The following is a 19394-nucleotide window of genomic DNA, read 5'->3' as shown; positions in this document are numbered from 1 at the left end:
CATATTATAATCACACATACTGCACAGAGGAAACTCCCAAGAATATTGCAAATTGTTGCAGTGCACTGGCATTTATTTTATGAGGTGTTGCATGAGAAATGAAGACAGACAAAGTACTGTGAGAGAGAGAGAGAGAGAGACAGGCTCTCAGAAAGGCTGAGACAGACAGAGAGAGCTGTAAATCCCTAGACAGGCTTTACTATAAACCCTTTAGCCCAGGACAAGTGCAAACACTCATGAACACACACACATACTGTACACACACGTTTGTTTTTGTGAAAGGTGGGGACATCCCATAGGCGTAATGGTTTTTATACTTTACAAACTGTATATTCTATGGCCCTCACAGGAAACTTTTTTTTTTTTTGCATTTTTACTTTCTCAAAAAAACTCATTCTGTATGATTTATAAGCGTTTTGAAAAATGGGGACATGGGTTATGTCCTCATAAGTCATAAGTCACCCTCTTCTTGTAATACCTGTGTCATACCCATGTCATTATACAGAGTTGAGTCCTGATATGTCACAGAAACGAGAGCACACATCTGGTTCACTATTCCCTGTAGGGTCTCTTCATAGGCATTTTTATACTCTACAAACTGTATTTTCTATTGCCCTACACCAACCCTAAATTTAAACCTAATCCTCACAGAAAACTTTCTGCATTTTTACAATCTCAAAAAAACTCATTCTGTATGATTTCTAAGCTTTTTTCCTCATGGGGACCTAAATAAAATGTCGCCACAAGACAGACAGACCTGCATGAAGACTTTCCAGGTCAGTAACACTTGATATTAATATTATTGTGCTTGTATGTTTGTGTGTAAGTGTGTGCAAAGATCTGATCTGGATTAGTCCAGCTGTGGAATCAGAGGGAATGTAGGTCAAACTCGGCTGGACTCATTCCAGCAGAAAACCACAATTATACAGAATCTCCCTATTCTACACACACAATCCAACATTTAGTGTTGTCCTGCATCATTCTAGAATGGGAGTACCGGTATATAATGGCAGAGTTTATTCCTGGTGAAGTTTTAGACAGGTCCATGCACGGACAGACAGTTAATAGTGTTTGTTCTCTGAAGCATCTCTGAACAGGTGTTCATAAGATTGACAATCCATAACCAGCTGAATACTATCTAAGCAGCTATTTCTTATATAATAATAAAATCATAAAAAAATCATAAAATTCCAAGGGCAGATTTCACTTTGCAGTAGCCTGTTTTGTTATATAAACTTTACCCTCATAAATGCTGATATCCAGATATGTAAAAAAAACAACAACAAACACATTTTCTTTTTTAAATAAAGAATTCACTCACAAAAAATTTCTATGATAAAATATTTTACAGCTGAGAATTAAACATTTTTACATATATATATACTGTATATAATTTTTTCTGGACATTTCCCTGACTTTTTAACAATTAATTTCCCTGGTTTAGAAGTGACAAATTTAAAGTAAAATAAGTTTTATGGGATGTTTTAATGCTTCTATGATAACGAGAATCCTGTTTTCGAAAAAAGCCTAATGCACTCACACAGCTTTATGGATTTCCCGCGTGACCTTTGACTTTCAACATAAGGAAAAGGATAGATATTGTGACATTATAATCATTATCACAAGCTTACCTTTTAAATGCAACAGAGCTAAGCCATAAAACACAAGAGTTAGTTCATTCAAAGGTCCCGTTTCAAACCCGAACAATCCATCTTACCTTTATGATGTCAGACGTGAGAGTCTTTCTCTTTCCCAGCATGCACTGGCACTGCTCCCAGTCCTCCTGCAGGGCTGCCAGGTCTGTCTGCAGCTGCATCTGCGTCTGTGTTTCACTCACTGAGAATAGCTGCCTGCCTACCTCCATCACACACAGATATGCAGAGACTGACCTTTGAAACAACAGCTCTGTTTGCTTTACAGGGACAGAGAAAGAGAGAGAGCAAGAGGAGGGAGAGAGTGAAGGGGACAGACAAAAAAGAGGGAGAAATGATGAAAAAACAAAACTCATGCTAGGTGTCAATAGATAAAAATATAAAGTGTAAATACAGAAAAGAAAAATCAGTAATTTCCCTTATTAATGAAATTTCCCTTATTAATAAAAAAAAATAAGAAAATAAATTCATAATTTATAAGAAATATTTCCAGGGCACTGTATTTGACGCATTATATTTGAAAATATAAAATGGATTTAAATGTATATGCAATTATTTTATGTGTGTTTTTAAAAGTTTGGGATATATTTGCATTTTTATTCAGCAAAATTCTAAATGGCAGTAAAAACACATTACCATATTAGGCTATTGTTTAAAAAACAAATTATCAAATAAATGCAGCCTCAGTCAGAGTAAGAAACTGTGACTTATACAATATCTTGATCATTGTTGATAATGATATTTAAAAATCATCTTGTTACCTTCAGATCTTCCAGCAAGAGGCGCAACTGCAGGACACTACAGTGTGTGGGACCAGCAGGCGACAAGAGTGTGTGTGTGAGTGTGAGGAGTTTACGGAGTTTCTGCATTGTGTGTGTATAAAGCTGCCAGTGCTGTATGAGCCCTTCCACTAGAGAGCGCCGTTGAGCTGCTCTCTGCACCGCCCCCTGCCAGTGCTCTCTCAGCTGTGCCAGTTTTAACAGGAAGTCACTCCTGAGGGCACAGGCAAGGTGGTTAGTAAAACTACAAATCCTGCATTGAATTCCAGATATAAAACCTATAATATTTATAACAGTAGGACATTTCATGAAATACTATATTGCACTATGCTTCAAAAGTTTAGGGACAGTACAATTTCTCTCATGTTTTTAAAGAAGTCTCTTATGCTCCCTAAAGCTGCATTTATTTGATCAAAAATGCATTAAAAACTGTAATATTGTGAAATTAAATGCCTTTACAATCACTTTTAAGCAATTTAACGCAACCTTGCTGAGAGTCCTAATTTATTTTTTTTTAAATCACACTCTCCCCAAACTACTGAATGACATTGTATATCACAAGCAATCATGCAAAACAGAGATTGAAAAAAGAGTTGTCACCTGTCCTCTACATCTCCCTTCTGCAACAGGAGGAGAGATTCACTGATCACAGAGTGAAGGATCTGATGGCCTAAAGACAACTCAGCCTGAAAACACTAGATAAAAAAGGACAGAAAGAGAAAGATAGATTTTTTTTTTGCATCTATTATCCATATGTGATGCATTTAAGGGGGTGTTGACTGTTGTACTGTACCTGGTGCGTGCGTTGTTGTTCTCTCAGTCCAGGGTAAGTTGATGCGATTTCGACAGCCAAACTGTCCTCCATGCGCTGTAGGAAAGCCAGCCAGCTCTCACATCTCTGCTCAAAGCTCTGCTGCTGGAGAGAGGCTGCCTGCAACTCACTAAACACACATTATACACATAAACATTTATTATCCTTTGTGTTGAATCTGATATTAGTGTCTTTCTCGGGTGATCAGATTGTAAGTGCTAGTCACCTGCATTTCTCCTGAGCATGTGCGGAGGCCTGTGCCCACTTCCTGTTGAGGTGCTGAAGCCTCTGTGTGACAGGGTCACTGAGGGTCAGTCTGTAGCTGAGAGTGTTCATCAGATCCAGATCAGGAGAGAGAGAACTGACCTCTATCAGACCTGACTGTAAACAAGGAAATGCAGGAATTGTTAATGGGGATTTCTTAAATAAAGTGACGTGGTTGAGTTATGCATGTGTGTTTATCACCTGAGATATATCTGTAAGTTTGCTGTCCATCCGTTGCTTGCTTTCCCACTGCTGTAATTGTGTTTCGAGGGACTGGAATAACCTTTCAAATTCTTGAAATCGCTCAAAATCCTCCTGAACGAAGTAGACACATGTTTTGAATTAAAGGAATAATAAAAAATTCTGTCATTATTTATTCACCCTCATGGTTTCCAGTGACTTACAGACTACTATTATGATACTTAATGGTGCTGTTATTGTGAGGGTGGGGGTTGCTATAATATGTCCAGACCATGGACATATTATACATAAATAACAACAGATGAGTTTTGCAGGAAATGAAATTGTGTACATACTTCAAACACTTATTAAACACAGAGGAGTGTAGGTCTTACCTTCATGTGTTCAATTCTTCCTTTCAGAGTCTGTTCTAGCTGCAGGTAACCACGTGTTAACAAACGGCATTCTGATCTGATGAAAACGGCATCCTCATCATCCATCTGTTCAGTCAGATCCTTAGATACTTCAAGCACTTCATTCAAATCAGTCTGAAGAGTCTCTGAGCATTTCTGTAATACCTAAAAGGAGGAAATAAGGACAATAACAGTCCAAAAGTCTTAATACTTTTAATATTGTATGATATGATATGAAATGATATAGACTTTGACGTTGCATTATAGATCATTAATCAGCAATCTTTTAATAATATTAAAAGTAATATTATATTGTAATATATTGCCTGCTTTATTACTCATCTAGAAATAATGCATAATAATTTCATCTTGCTTTTACATAATAACTCTTCTTATTTTAAAAAAAAATCCCAGATTTTCATTGTGGTCTGGACCCCTTTAACTGTGTGTGTGTGTGTGTGTTTAAATAGATGGTTATCTGTGCCTTTGCACTGTACTCACAGTCTTCAGCTCTGCCATGCTGTGTGTGAGTTGTTTATTGTCAGCAGGTGTTTTGGTGTGTGTCTTGAGCTGCTCTTTGAGATGTTGGAGCTGCTCTGAGCATAAGCAACTAACATCAGAGTATCTCTGCCACACTTTCAGAAGACTTTGTGTCCTCTGAAAGGTGTGTTTGACCTTTTCCTTCACCTCTGACCACCTACAGGGTGACACAATGGGTAGGAGCTTGAACATTTACTGTACATACACATTCGCATTGCTTTGCTGGTATGTGTGAAGTCGAACCTTGCTTTTTCTTTTTCTAGGTGCTCTGATAACACCTGGGCAGAGTCTGGGCTAATTCCACCAATAAGAATTGTTGTTGTCTTGGTAAGATCCTCCCACTGGCTGTCAATTTCGTTTGTCTCTGCTTTTAAGACCTGCAGATATAATTTGTTTTCATATACATTATATATCTCTCTCAAACAAAAGGGTTACTTTTAAGTTAACAGATTTGACACATTTAAAAAAATTCAATAATATTTAATCAAATATTTAAATTCAATAAAATATTTCATACTGTGACCAATCAGAAAAAAACAAAAAACAAAATGTGATTTATTGACAGCACCTGTATCTTATCAATGTTGTTCTGGAGGGCAGAGAGGGAGGGCAGAGGGGCGTGGCAGTACTCCAGTGATTGGCAGATCCTCGTTGTGTTTAAAACTGCCCGACTCCTCCCACTTTCAAACTGAGACCACACCTTACACAGCTCTTTCAATGAATCCCCAAGGACTGTACTCTAGAAAATGAAGATTTATTATTAAAATACTAATTAAACAAGTATACTCAAGAGTGTTTATCAATATTTCATTTTTTTTAACCCATAGGAATAAGTTTTTGTCTCCATACCTGCTGAGAGAGGTCAGTCAAAGATTGTGAAAGATTGTGAGCTTTTGAGAGGAAGTCTTTATTCCTGTCATCTTCATCAGTGGTAAGTCTCCTCTTCCTCAGCTCAGCAAGTTCTGAGAATTTAGACTTCAACTTATCCCCCAGCTCCTGAGAATGAAAGAATGACAAATAAACTTCCTATAAAATGTAATATAAATAAATTCCAATTAAAAAAGTAGGTGAGCATCAACATAATCAGTTACCATAACCAGAAAATATCAGCCACTCACTTCACAATCCTTCAGACTGCTCTCTGCAAATGAGCGACTGATGGGTCTTTCGGCCAATTGCATCCATTGTTTTTGACCTTTGACCCAGTGCTGTAGGATTTGGAGTTTGTTATCTTGCTCTACACGCATCCTCACCTCATCTTCAGCATGTTGGATCTGAGAAACACAATATAAACCATGTTAATCTGAATTGGTTAGCAGAATAATAATAATAATAATAATATTAAACTCACCAGTGTGTTCAGGTGATCTTGTAGAGTTTTCCAGCGCAGATTGACGTGTCCCAGGTTTTCAGCAAATGCAGTGTGTTTGTACCTGCTTGTGTGAGAGTCAAAAGCAGCCTGCTTCAGCTCACACTGATTAATAAAGTCAAGAGACATCTGCTGACATGCCATCTCTCTCTTCATCCCCTAGACAGAAAGAGAGTAAGAGACAGGTATGACCAAAACTATATATATATATATATATATATATATATATATATATATATATATATATATAGTCAGCATCAGTAAATTCATTTGTATTTGCTAAATGTTACTTTCTAAGCTTTTTTTTTTGTACTTTGCACTTTTTAATTTCATGCAGCTAAGCTGCAAACATTTTGGCAATGCAAATTTACACAGTTTTGTCAATTCAGTAAAGCACAAACTGAAGTTGAAAGAGAAGAGAAAAAGAAAGTTAATTACACTGGCATATATTTTTCTTTAGTTATTTTCATTGTTTTTTATTTGTGTTATTTATCTAAGTTTTCTAAGTGTAGTCTGCATTTTATTTTATTGTATTTTATTTTATTTTAATATTGTATCTTACAGCGCTTTAGCTCTGTTTTAAGGCAAAAAATGGCAATGCAGATGTATGATTTTAATGCTAATAAACCACAATATATTGAAAATGTAATGAAAGAGAAAAGAACTGTTCAATTATTACTAAATTTGTAATGTTTTCCTTTTTGTTTTATTTGTACTTTATATATTTATTTTACTATAACGGAATAAATTGCTTTCAGATTTTAGTTATTTTATAATAATTTTATTCACATATATGTGCTGATTTCTTTACTATTTGTTATTTTTTTCAAGAAAAACAATAATCTGTTATTTTGCACTGTTGTTTAATTTTGTTGAAAATAAAATCCAAACCGAAGATAAGTATTTTTTGTGCTAATTATTGGATTTTTTTATTGATAGAGGGATAAAACACAAGCAAGGTACCTGATATGTTCTGAGCAGGTTTGTGAACTCGGCAGCAGTCCAGGTGTTGTGACCCTCTCGTTCAGCTGCCTGTAACCTGCTCTCAGCACCCGTAATCCAGCCACACACATCAGCCAGCAGTCCCTCAGGAGACAGGCTCTCCACCACACTCTGAGAGAGACAAAGAGAACAGAGAAATAGGCATAAAGAAAGATGAAAGTGATAGACAGAGGTGGAGAGAATAGAGAAGAAGGGGTGACACATGTAATCAAAGAAGAAAGAGAGACCTGATAATGGATAATAACTATCCTCAAAGATTTCATCAACTTCTCAGTAATACAGTAAAGCATGCCTGGATGGCTACTGTACCTGACCTCCAAGATAAATTTTTATACACAATGTTCTCCTTCAGAGAGACAATGCTCCAAACAGAAGAACACAAAACTGAGGGGGTCTTTATTTCCAAAGATGCAGAATGTAGTTAGTAATGGAGTAAAATGTACCTGATGCAGTTCCTGTTGGACGACAGGAATATGTTTCTGTATTTCCACCCAGTCTTGCTCCACCTGAGACAGCTGGGACTGTAGAGTCAGAAGAACTGGGGACAGAAGCATCTCTTGTTTTACAGCTAAATCGAATAGAGATGAGGTTGGTTCCTCAAAGATAACACCTTCATTTGTGATCTTTCCATCTGATTCTTCCGTGGTAGAAAGAATTTCTTCTGAGAAGATGTTTTGAATAGAGGAAACATTGGTTTCTGAAAGTAAGGGGACATCTATAGATGAGGAGTCTTCAGGGTTGTTATCTAGGACAATGGAGGTTCGGTTGCTAGTTTCACTTGGCTGTAGGTCTTCAGGGGTTGTTGTATTTCCAGAGGGAGTGGAGGTTCTTGGAGCACTGGTGCTTCTGCTGATCTTCTGTGTCTCAATGTTCTGCTCTCTTTCATTGAGGAACAGGATCAAAGATCCAGAACTGATCAATGATGCCTTCAGGGCCGATTTCACCTCTAGCTCCTTCATGAACTCCTGTGTCAAAAACATCACAGATACAAAAATGTCACATTTTAAAACTTAAAAAAAAGAAAACGACACCTATTTTAATGATTTTTATTAGTTGAAATGAATATTAATTTAAATTGCATTTAAGTAGCCTTCCCTGTTAAAAAAAAACAGTGTATGCTGGTTAGATATGTTTTGAAGCATAACAGCCGGTCATGAGCTGGTTTACTCTGGTTATATGCTGGTCAGAAACTAGCTCCTGCACAGGACAAGCTCATAACCAGCTTATAACCAGCTTAGGACCATCTTAAACCAGCTCATGACCAACTAAGGACCAGCTTAAACCAACTCAAACCAGCTGCCATGCTTCAAAACATAGCTAACCAGCATACAGATATGCTGTTTTTTTCAACTGGGTTTATGTCGCTTCTGTAAATAGTCATTAAGTTTTTAATCATCTTATTGTTCAAAATAATTTAAACTAAAAACAAATGATTAGAATCACTGGTTGACTGACTGTGAAGTGCTGAAAATGGGAGAGGGTGTCCACTTCCTGTTCAGCTGTGGTCATGTGATCTCTCCATGAATGAAGGCGCTCTCGGGCTTGTCGCATCCACTCATTCAGAGCTTCTGAATCGCTTTGGTACCTGGAAAAATGTGTAGTGGCAACTCTTTATATTTTTTTTCCTTTGTGTGAATTTCCATCTCTTAGTCTTCCTACACAACTCTCTCTTAATAAACATAATTTAGTGTGTACATACGGCTCAAAATATTTTGATTTTGAAAGACTGATAGCATAGAATTCTGCACATTGTTTAATGAAATGGCAAGAATTCTTTTAGAGTGGAAACTCTGGTTGACTTAATTTTACCCACATCATTCATTTTTACCTTTTCCAAAGCTTTTTAAGATGGTGGGTGGAGCATAGTCCTTGCTCCACCCTCCTTTGAAGTGCAGCCAATCGCTGTTCCAGTTTTGATGTAGACACACCCACTATGCATATAGACACACCCATCTCACTACTAGAAATCTGCTCCTGCTGTCTGCTGCCCTCATCCAGAACCAGACTGATCCGAGCTCTGTTCTTCTCCAGAACCGCCAGCACACTCTATCACAAACAGGAAGTATTCAAGGATCTTCAAAATTGCATGCATTCTGTCTTAAAGGTATATATTATTTTTGTCAGTTAACTATATATAAGTCTAACTAAACCATTACTTGATAGACAGAAATATTCTCGTCGAGCTGCTCCTCCGTTTGGTCCTGCAGAGGTGTTATGGGAAGTTGAGTCTCTAATCTCTGCAGAAGCATTTCTAACCAGGACTGATTTTCATCCCAGTGAGTGCAAACCTGAAATACATCAAACTCCTTATCAAGGGCAGAGAAGTATTAAAAAAAAAACATATTAAAATCTGCTGTTGGTCATTCAGTCTACAAGTGAATTTAGTCATGCACTCATCAATCCCATTCGTTTGTTGTCTCTTTTCCATTTTTGTATCTTCTTGGCTAATGCAACTTTCAATACAGAAAAAACTGTAAAAAGTTTCTTGATTTTTTTTACTCTTGTACCTGCAGCGCTAAGTGCAGCACTGTACCGACAGCCTGAGCCTGCTGCAGGACACTGGACACTTGACGTTCAACCTCAGACACTTCAGTCTCCCAGCCAGAGGAGGCGCTGTCTGGCATCCGCACACTCAGTTGCTGCAGTCTCCTCAGGTGGGCACCCAGAGACAGGAAAAACGCCTATACATTTACAAAGTTAGTTAGTTAGTTAGTTTTTTTGTATTTGAGCAGCTGATTAATTTGTGTGTGTATTTAGCTAGGATGTTTGAAGGTGTGTGATATGTTTACCGTGTGTGTGTTGAAGTGTGTCTGTATTTGTGCTGGATTCCTGAGCTCCAGCTGAGAGGTGCAGGCGAGTTTCTCTCCTCCGATCATCAGAAGCATCTGCAGACCTTTCAGGATTTTTTCACTCATCTTCTGCTCATCTAGACTCCACTGCACAACTCCACAGCGTTGCTCTAGATCACTCCAAACACTCTCCAATACCGCCTACAGAGAGTGTATATTACAAATTAATATGTATTTTATTATATTGAATAAATTCTGACTTTAATTACAATTGTGTCTCATGCTTGCTGACAGGAAATTAATTGTAATTTAAAAGACATTTTTAATAAATTCTGAATGCTGCACATCCATACCTCCAGTGTGCTGATCTGCTGTGTGAGGGACGAAGGTTGATCTCGACTCTCTGTCTCTTCTTTAAGTTCTGCCAACTTTCTCTCACTCTGCTCCACTTCCTGTTTCCATCCAGTGATGGCCTTCATGTGGAATCACAAATACAGAAAGGTCAAAATCTTCAAATTCAGGAACTTTAATGGTGTTATACAACATATCTGCACTAACAAAGTAATGTGGATCAAAACTAATAAGAAAAACTGCTTCTGGTGCAATTCTAACTAGCATTATGAGTGGGTTTCAGAGCAAACATTATAACTTATTAAATGCAGAGAAGTGAAGTGGCACCGAAGTCAGCAAATGTACACTGAAGACATCAGTGTTTTTCTTGCAGAAATGTTAAAGAGTATTATTTCTCCAGTAGTGTTTAATATGCACACACTCATCCTGATGTGTTGCAAGCTATGCTATTCATAGGCTCGTGTGCTTACCTGCAGCTGTGTTTGAAGGTCACAGTGGGTTTCTCCATTAGTTGTAGGGAGAAGGACTGACGTATTAGTTAGTACTGAGTCATGCAGGTCTTTCACTCTCTTCTGCAGGGTTCGACACACAAGGAAATATTAAAAAATGAGTCATGCTTGATAAAAAGTGTCAAAATAAAAGTACAAAAGAGTATAAATATATAAGAGATAGAATTATGGGATCACACACGAGACTGGAAAGAACATTATGTCCGACATTATGATGACAAGTTGTTTCGTAACAAACAAGTGTGAGGTTTTGTGACAGTTATGAAGGCGAGACATCCGAAGGTTTGGGGTGTTAAAACCTGCAAAAATGTAACTGCTGCTAACACATAACACTGTAAACACATAAGCACAAGTTTTCTGAACCATGTTTCTAGTAACTTAAACTGCAGGGGAATTTTTAAGTGACTGCACACACATCTCATCACTTTGTGTTGGTAATAAGCAAATAAAAGTCTGACCTGCAGCTGAGTCGTGTGTTTTAATCGTTCCTGTAGCTGCTCCTGTTTATCAGCCAGAGTCTTTTGAACGTCACATACACACTGCCTCAGCAGGTCAAAACAAGTGGAGGTCTCTGATATCGCTGAATCCAAACCTAACAACTTTATGACCTCTGACCCATGGGAGGTCAATATGGCACCCAAGGAGATCAGCTCTGAAGATAAACCCTATAAATCAGAGAAGAAATGAGGAGTAATGGATTAATTAGGTGACAGACTGATGGTCTTATGGATGGACAGATAGACTGATGGTCTGATGGATAGCTGAATACCTGTAGCTGCTCTAATTGGCTTAATAAGTCAGAGTTTAAGGTTGCTGGCTGAAACCTAAGAGTGTGTGTGAGAGAGTTGAGAGTGAGATCGACTCCACTCAACACCTCAAATAAACCTTCATCCAGAGACTGATGATCCTGCACACAGAAAGATCAGTTAAATATATCAGTTATCGAGTTGGAAAGTATTGACTGAATGTGTACTCTGATCTTTAAAAGAGAGTTTCATGTTATGCTACGTATCTTTTTAAAATGTTAACCTCTGTGTCATGTGTGTTTGTTACTGACACCTTTGCTACTGCTGAGTTTTGCAGTTCTTTGAGTTGTGAGATGTTGGATTGAATCTCCTGGAGACAGAAAGAAACAGCAGCTCCGCTCCACAAACACACAGATGGAGCGAGGATCTGTTCACACACACAAACATCACAATGTTCTTTACTTAAAATAACTCCCACATTAAAATTACTACACATTAAACATTAGCAAACAGAAACTTGAAATAAACATCTGGAGAAAACCAGGAGTGTTCAGACCTCAGATGGATCCTGATCTTTATCTCCACCTTGCTCTGTCTCTGCTGTCTTGGTCAGTCTGCTGCAGAGGTGTGTCCACTTCCTGTGGACTGCTAACTCTACTTCCTGTCTTTTGTCTTCATTTTCTGGTAAGGGGCTGCAGACACGGAGTGTTAAATGGCTACAAAGTCTAAGCATATAGTTGTATAAATAGGGGTGTGTATTTAGATACCCTTCATATTGATCTGCGCTCTGGCTCTGTGTTTGGGCTCTGCTGCCTTGAATTGCAATAGCTTTAGTTAGATCCCTCTGTTCATTCAATCCATGCTCCAGTTCCTTAAACAGACAAAGAAAGTGATAATAATCGACTGATATGACTTAAATTTATTAGACTTAAAAGCATTAGAACAGGTTAAAAATAAGTAATGTATTGTAATTTAGGACATTATTTTCCAGCAGAAGTGTCTTTTCTTTTTTTTTTAAAAGGTGTGCAATAACTATTTTAAAGTGTGTGAATGAATGTGTGCATTACCCTTTGTTGTTGAAGGCTGCTCTGTCTGAACAGTTTGGTTTTGGAAGAACTCAACATCTCTTGCACACTGTTGCTGCGCGTTAACCTGGCCTGCAGGGGGCGCTGACTCTCAACATGCACCTGCAGACAGAGAGAGACAGAAACATAACACTTCACACAGCCATATTTTCACTGCCTCTCACTAGCAACACTTCTACAGTAGATTTAATACCTCAGAATCAGGAAATGAGAAAATCAGCTGCAATTAGCATGCTAATGATCCCTTTCTGACATCACATGCAATCTGTTTATTAAGTACACCTGGATTACGCTGTCCCCAACATATAAAAAACAGACACTTTGTGGCTAATTCTGGATAAATTAGTGTATATGTGTGTACCTGATCTTCGCCGTGTCTCTCTTGCAGCTCTAACTGGACTATCACCAGTCTGTTCTTCAGCAGCTGCAGTTTGGTGTTGAGTGATTCAGCCTCATGTTGCTCCAGTTCTTTCAATCCACACACAGGAAGACTGGAGATTCTCTGTTCAATCTCCACAAGAATTGTCTAGACGAATAAAAAAAAAAAACACAATTACAAATCAACATACTGTACACTCAAACTAAATTCTAAATCACTCTAACACAGCATACTGACAACAAGAAGTAACAAAAAACACCTATTAAAGCTGAGGTTCGCGATAGAGAAAATACAATCAATCAAAAGTAATAAACACAATAAAGATCAGAGTCCACCTTAGAGAATAAACTAGCAGGGTTGAGAGGCAGGTGGCAGGTGTTTGATGCACCATTTGGCACATTACACACAACACTTGTACTCGGAAAAACAAATATGAACAAAAATCTCATTAATAATCCAACACACAGACTTTAGATTGGGATCGATCAGTGTCTGTCCAGCTGTACATCCTGCAGCAAATACTGAGCGCACACAGCACATCATTTGTATTAATAACTTAATGACGATTCCTTGATGATGATAATTATCATAACTTAAAGGGATAATTCATTCAAAAATGACAATTTGAGTTTATTCTATATCATTCTGCGATTATTTTTCTAAGAAGAAAGACAAAATTCAGATATAAGCTCATAATTAGGAGGAAAAAGTCTGAATTGTGAGATAAAAAGTTACATTTACTTTTACATTTTTTAATCCCTCAGTGGAAACAAACTTCCTTAGCTTTTAAATGACCTGAGGATGTATAAATGATCACAGAATTGTAATTTTTGGGTGGACTATCCCTTTAACACCCACTTGACCAGAACCTAATGTATAAAAATGATCAGATATATTTCCTACAGGCCAGTTGATTCCTGCATACGATGGCTTCTGGTGAGTTTAAGTGGTAGTTATAACAGTTTACCAGGTCACTGTGCTGGAGCTCAGCTGAATCTCTGAATCTTTGATGAAGGAGTTGGGTTACACACACACACAAAGGTGAGTGCACTGCATATCTGGTTTAACCACTTTAAAATGACGTCAAATGTCTAAATATAAAGAATCCAAAGTAAATTTGCATACCCAAAGCCTAGCATGACCTCAGCTTTAGTCAGGCAGAAGCTGGTGAACTTTGCATACAGTAGACCTCATTAATAATATCAGCTCTAACTTCATTAATGAGACACATGACCTCCTCCAAATAACCCAATGAGATGGAATGTTCAATGCCAAGCTCAATAAATCAGCAGAGCATAAACATCTGTATTCCTTTTAGGCTTCAAGACACACTGAAAAAGATCTGACAGCCTAAATTATTAGATTTAAATGAGAAACTTACAAGGAACTGGTAGAAAAAAATATTGCATCAGCACTTGAAAGATAAGATATCTTTAAGTGAGCACTCAATAACTGAAATATCTGCATAGAGTGTTTCCTTAAGAAAAGAGAAGTTGAAATTCATGATGCATTGACACGTGCCATGTGGGTTTACAGACATGCTCATGCATGTTGTATATAACATGTATGTGTGTTTAAAAGAGAATAAAATAGTTAAAGGATAGAGATAAAGAGATAAAGGAAAAAAAGAAGCAGGCATTGATGTGTGTCCACTCCACCCGAAAAGTAAATAACAGACTCATATTATTTTGGTTCACTCAGCCATGTATAGTTTTGCCCACTCACTCACTTACTGTACACTTGCATTTCCAATGCTTATAAACACACACATACAAGTTATTAACTCAGCGATTCAGTGCTAAGATTTACCTGCAGTGATTTAACATCAAGAGCAAAAGCAGTTATCCATCATCAAATAAGACAATAAAACAAAATACATAAATTTTTTTCCATAATCATTGAAACCAAACAAATCTAATCTGCTCCTGACTGTGTTTCAGCCAATCTGTATTTTTGTACACTGTAACTATTATTCTAAACAAATAATACATTTTCAGCCTAAGTTAAAATTGATTTTGGCAGTCTATTAATCATAAAAACTGCACTGGGTTTAAATGTACATCATGAGTGTGTACATCTTATGACCTGTGATTACCGCCATCGGCAAACACTTAGATCTCCAAGCAATAAAAGAGTTTTCAGCCGTAAAACACTGCAGAAAAAGACCGACAATGAAAGAGCAAGGCACAAAGAAAAAGCATGATTATACAGCAGAGAACAGATTTCTACAGAAAATGATAATTATGTCTTTTAAAGTTTTATAGAACTGAACAGTTTTTTTTTTTTTACAGACAGAAACAATTAGAAGAAGATAGTATATGATAGTGTCAGATTGGTCTGTAATACTCATGGTAGGTTTAGAGGCAACTCTATTTTGAACAGAGCCAAATATATAACCAGGCTCAATGTGTAACAGATCTCAGCTCTGAGCACTTCCTGTTCTGCTTAATCAACATCAGCAACAACAGAGGCAGAGGGTATATGTGTATGTTTTGTCATTTAAAAAAAAAATTATATAGATTTTAGTTATTTTTATTTCAGTTTTACATTAATTTAGGACATTAATTTAGAGAAATGTTGCCTTGGCTGAAATTCTTATATTTTGTTTCAGTTAACCCTTATTTCAAATGGTTTTAATGATAATACTTTATTCTAAACACCAATTTTCACAATTAACTAGTTGCTTATTAGCATGCATATTACTAGTATACTTGCTATTTATTAGTACCTATGAAATACATATTAATACCTAATTCCCCATGACTATAGTTTAGATCCTAGCCCATATCTAACCTTAGCAACTACCTTACTTACTATAAACAAGCAGCTCTCAGCTATTACTCTTAAGTAATAGTGAATAGTCTTCCCTATTCTAATGTGTAACCGTTTTAGTTAACTATAATCACAACAATATTTATTTAAAGTCACAGGCAGAGATAAATCAAATATTAAAACATTTCCTTGACCTTTGAAATTCAGGTATATGTGTGTGTGATCACCTGGCAGTTGTGAAGTTGTTGTTCAATGCAGTGCTGCATGGCTGTGTCCTGTGCTTGCTGTCTTGACCCCTCTAGACTGACCTGTGCTCTCTCCAGACACAGCTCCAGCTGCTCAGCCCTCTCACGGCAGGCATGGAGTAGCCATCCACCCGAGCCCCCAGCTTCACCTGTGGCCTGGACAATCATACACAACAGCAGCTCAGAGCCAGATGTACATGAAGAGAGAAAAGAAAATCACGAGGCAGGGGAAGGATAATAGAAGAAGACAGGTAAAGGTAGAGACAGGTGTACTGAGAGAGAGAGAGAGAGAGAGAACACCTGCTCTGGCTGACTGCAACACAAACTCACAAACACACACTGGGTGTGTCCTCTGACCCAGAGACAAACAAACTTTCACACTCTCACACACTCTGCTTTCTTTCTCTCTCTCAGTTTCTGTCTTACACAGGTTTAACCCCCTTGCTTGTTTCTCTGCCCCCTGGTGCAGTCTTTCTCTTAATAAACTGTCTCAGCTTTCATACCAGTCATTGTCATGTAGCTTCTTTGGCGCTCTCTCGCGCTCTCTCTCTCTCTCTGTCTGTCCCTGGTTCTCTCCACCCACCTGCGGCTACAACTACTTCCTGGAATGTCGTCACTTTTTCGAGGGCAGCTTGTGTGTCAAGAAACACACTCACATACACATTGAGGAACTATACTTTTGCCGTGCACAGGCTCAAATGGCATAGTTTATATTTCACCCTTTATTCTATTCCATTACAATTCACCTCTTTCCAAAACCCTGCTTTTGTCACAGAATATCTTAATTTATTGGAAATACTGCAATTCATGGAATTGTACTTTTTCTTCCATATATCAGAAATACAGCCACATATACTAGACAGGACCTAAAACAATCATTTAAGAATCAACCACCATAACCTATGGTGAAATGTGTCCCCCTCAGTGTCTTTGGTGGTTATAGTCCTGGGTCATATTTGATCAAAATCTTTTCGTGATTTTTTTGCTTTGTACTATGAAAACATGCTTTCTGAAATCCAAACTTCCTTCCCAGTTCACAGAGACTTTTTATTAAAAGCTTGTTGACGTCAGACCGACATATTTCAACACTGGACTACCCATATTTACATCATCGCTTATTCCGTGGGTAAGCTAATGAGGAAGCAGGTTTTCTATAGTACATACCAAAATGACTAATTTTTTATTTCATATGTAAAAAGGGTATATTTATATACAAGTATTAAAGTCACAACAAAAAAAGGCCTGCTCGATTCTAACAATCAGAGAGTGAAATGATCATAAATAAATGAAATCAAGACTTTTTGATGTAAAATAAAATAAATGTTTTTTGCAGAAAAAATACAAGTTGATTAGTTCTGACTATTTTCTGCATATGAGTGGATTCCGGATTTTTTACAGAGTTTCTTTAACATGGTAATAGTAATAATACCAAATATTAATAATAGGACATATCGAGCTGTTAATCATTAACAACCAACAATTAATGATTAATGAAGCATTATTTTTAAGGAAATACCTGGTTGCAAAGGTAAATTCCTGTTACTGAATCCAATCTTTGAGATCTCAGACTGCAAGAATAGCTACAGTATGAGTAGTCTATTCTAGTGTAAGAAACAGAAATATTTCTCCTTTGGGTGAGCAAAGAGAAATGTGCAGGTAAAATGCAACACACACTCAGATTTACTACAGTTTGAAGTCAGCAGGCGAGTGAGTTGATGTGTAAAGTGTGGGTCAGTGGGGTGAGATTCACTATCAGCATCTGTGCTTACCAAAGATGCACTCGCATCCAATGGCTCTGTCCTCTCCAGGCAGGGCTTGACTGTAATTGGTGTGTGTGTGTCGTGTGTGCTTCTGCTGTCTAATCTACGGTCTTTTGCATTTGATGGAGTGTGTGTCAGAGTGTGTAAATGTAGCTCTGGTGATTTGGCTGATGGTGTATTGGTGGGTTTTGTGGAGCTCAGGCTCTGAGGCACAAAGGTGGTTTTCTCTAAGTGAGCCTGTTGACTGAGTTTTTCATTGGTGATCATGATATTAGGTAAGGTGAAGATGTCTTTTGTTTCTGGGGGTGGGGCTTGTGACTCTGAATGTTTCTGTGTCATGTGTGTCAGTGTGAGTTTGTCATTGGTGTGTGGCGTCTGTTCCCCCCTCCATGCACCCTGCTCCTGACACAGACAGAGAAAGAGAGAGACGAGCAAGTGTGAATTTTTGGTTGGAATTTATTTTTTTTCAGAAAAGGAGCATGATAGAGTTCACACAGGAGGTATCAGAGGGAGAGATCAGGAGAACATGCACAGGTACGTATAAGAGTCAGTGCGTTTACATGGCACAAAAAGACAAAATACTAAATATAAATAACATAAAACATACATTATGCTACTGTTCTTCTTTTATTCTTGAGCAAGAAAAGCTTACTTTTAGAAAATGTGTCATGTAAACAACAATCGTTCATGAAAAACAACAAAACAATAAAATGAATCATAATACACATGCACTTAGACATAAGAGCAGCATCAGATAGCTGATTTTTAATGTTCACGTGGCATTGTTTCACTCCACGAAACAAAATCTGTTCAACAATCCTTTCAGAGTCACCATCTTATCTTGCATTTGGCAAAAAGAAAACACTCTGCTATACACAAACCAAAAAAATACATGCCATATAAAGGTTTTTAGGATCTTTTTGGTATCATAGTATTGTATTTAGTAGCTTAAAGTCATGCAATGGACAAATACACTGATTTTCCTGCTTGGTTGGACATTTAACACACTAAAATTGTGGAAATAGTAATAATGAAAAGGTAACGAAAAGTAGGTGTGTCCAAAATTTAGACTGGTAGTGTATAATGATATTTGCAAATAAAATAGTTTTATATCTGATGGAAACTGGCAGGAGTAGCTGTGCAGAGTGTTAAGGTGCAGTCATATTTATCATCGCTCCGAGATTGTGCGGGCAAAATTTCTACTGAAATCGACACGCTTAAGAATTTTGCCTGATGGGATTTTGGAGGCAAAAATAAAAATCCTTAACGTCAAAGTGAATTTCACGTCAGGTTCAGATTTGGTGAACTTTCTATTCAGCCATTTTTTATAACACTATATTTCAATACTATAACCTGATGAAGAAAACATCCGTTTAGAAAGCAATTATGTAGGGTTGGTTTGTTTGCTAGCTGGCAAGAATAGTTTATTTTGCAAACTTCAGTTGAGCAACGGTAAGTGTGAAAGCACCTTTATACTGTAGTTGATTATAATGGCATCCAGTTTTATTGTGCAACACCGCACACGTCCGGTATAGACACGGTGTCGCATGTAAACATCAATATTATGGAAAGTGACAAAAATGCAAAATGCTAAATGGTATAAGAATGTTCTCTCTTTCGATCTGCAGAATATCATAAACATTTAAAAAGAAAATCATAAGCTCCTCCTCAGGAAGTTGCTTTGAGTCCTTTTATACAATAATTAGTTCGATTTATATAAAACTATTTTGTGTAATTTTCCCCTTGTT

The 19394-nt window shown here is 37.4% G+C and overlaps 1 protein-coding gene across 1 annotated transcript in view; it reads right to left on the bottom strand.

Moving 5' to 3' along the window:
* Nucleotides 1-19394, bottom strand: part of syne2b (spectrin repeat containing, nuclear envelope 2b) — a 90924-nt gene that overhangs the window by 19844 nt on the left and 51686 nt on the right. Inside the window, exons 79-109 of the mRNA XM_052571686.1 lie at nucleotides 17656-18048; nucleotides 15869-16042; nucleotides 12852-13016; nucleotides 12473-12592; nucleotides 12173-12276; nucleotides 11962-12097; nucleotides 11719-11832; nucleotides 11429-11566; nucleotides 11118-11324; nucleotides 10621-10722; nucleotides 10153-10272; nucleotides 9800-10000; nucleotides 9518-9691; nucleotides 9167-9298; nucleotides 8839-9056; nucleotides 8466-8595; nucleotides 7454-7975; nucleotides 6972-7121; nucleotides 5991-6167; nucleotides 5758-5913; nucleotides 5489-5635; nucleotides 5208-5378; nucleotides 4883-5016; nucleotides 4601-4796; nucleotides 4082-4264; nucleotides 3708-3821; nucleotides 3469-3623; nucleotides 3225-3372; nucleotides 3032-3126; nucleotides 2414-2645; nucleotides 1718-1912 (exon numbers count right to left, since the gene is read on the bottom strand). Of these exons, the coding sequence (XP_052427646.1) occupies nucleotides 1718-1912; nucleotides 2414-2645; nucleotides 3032-3126; nucleotides 3225-3372; nucleotides 3469-3623; nucleotides 3708-3821; nucleotides 4082-4264; nucleotides 4601-4796; nucleotides 4883-5016; nucleotides 5208-5378; nucleotides 5489-5635; nucleotides 5758-5913; nucleotides 5991-6167; nucleotides 6972-7121; nucleotides 7454-7975; nucleotides 8466-8595; nucleotides 8839-9056; nucleotides 9167-9298; nucleotides 9518-9691; nucleotides 9800-10000; nucleotides 10153-10272; nucleotides 10621-10722; nucleotides 11118-11324; nucleotides 11429-11566; nucleotides 11719-11832; nucleotides 11962-12097; nucleotides 12173-12276; nucleotides 12473-12592; nucleotides 12852-13016; nucleotides 15869-16042; nucleotides 17656-18048 (5403 nt within the window). The remainder of the gene's footprint in view (nucleotides 1-1717; nucleotides 1913-2413; nucleotides 2646-3031; nucleotides 3127-3224; nucleotides 3373-3468; nucleotides 3624-3707; nucleotides 3822-4081; nucleotides 4265-4600; nucleotides 4797-4882; nucleotides 5017-5207; nucleotides 5379-5488; nucleotides 5636-5757; nucleotides 5914-5990; nucleotides 6168-6971; nucleotides 7122-7453; nucleotides 7976-8465; nucleotides 8596-8838; nucleotides 9057-9166; nucleotides 9299-9517; nucleotides 9692-9799; nucleotides 10001-10152; nucleotides 10273-10620; nucleotides 10723-11117; nucleotides 11325-11428; nucleotides 11567-11718; nucleotides 11833-11961; nucleotides 12098-12172; nucleotides 12277-12472; nucleotides 12593-12851; nucleotides 13017-15868; nucleotides 16043-17655; nucleotides 18049-19394) is intronic.

This window comes from Carassius gibelio, chromosome B13, assembly GCF_023724105.1.
Source record: "Carassius gibelio isolate Cgi1373 ecotype wild population from Czech Republic chromosome B13, carGib1.2-hapl.c, whole genome shotgun sequence".
In the NCBI taxonomy this organism is placed as follows: domain Eukaryota; kingdom Metazoa; phylum Chordata; class Actinopteri; order Cypriniformes; family Cyprinidae; genus Carassius; species Carassius gibelio.
Note: the sequence above shows the minus strand (reverse complement) of the source record. Positions and strands in the feature narration are given on the sequence as shown.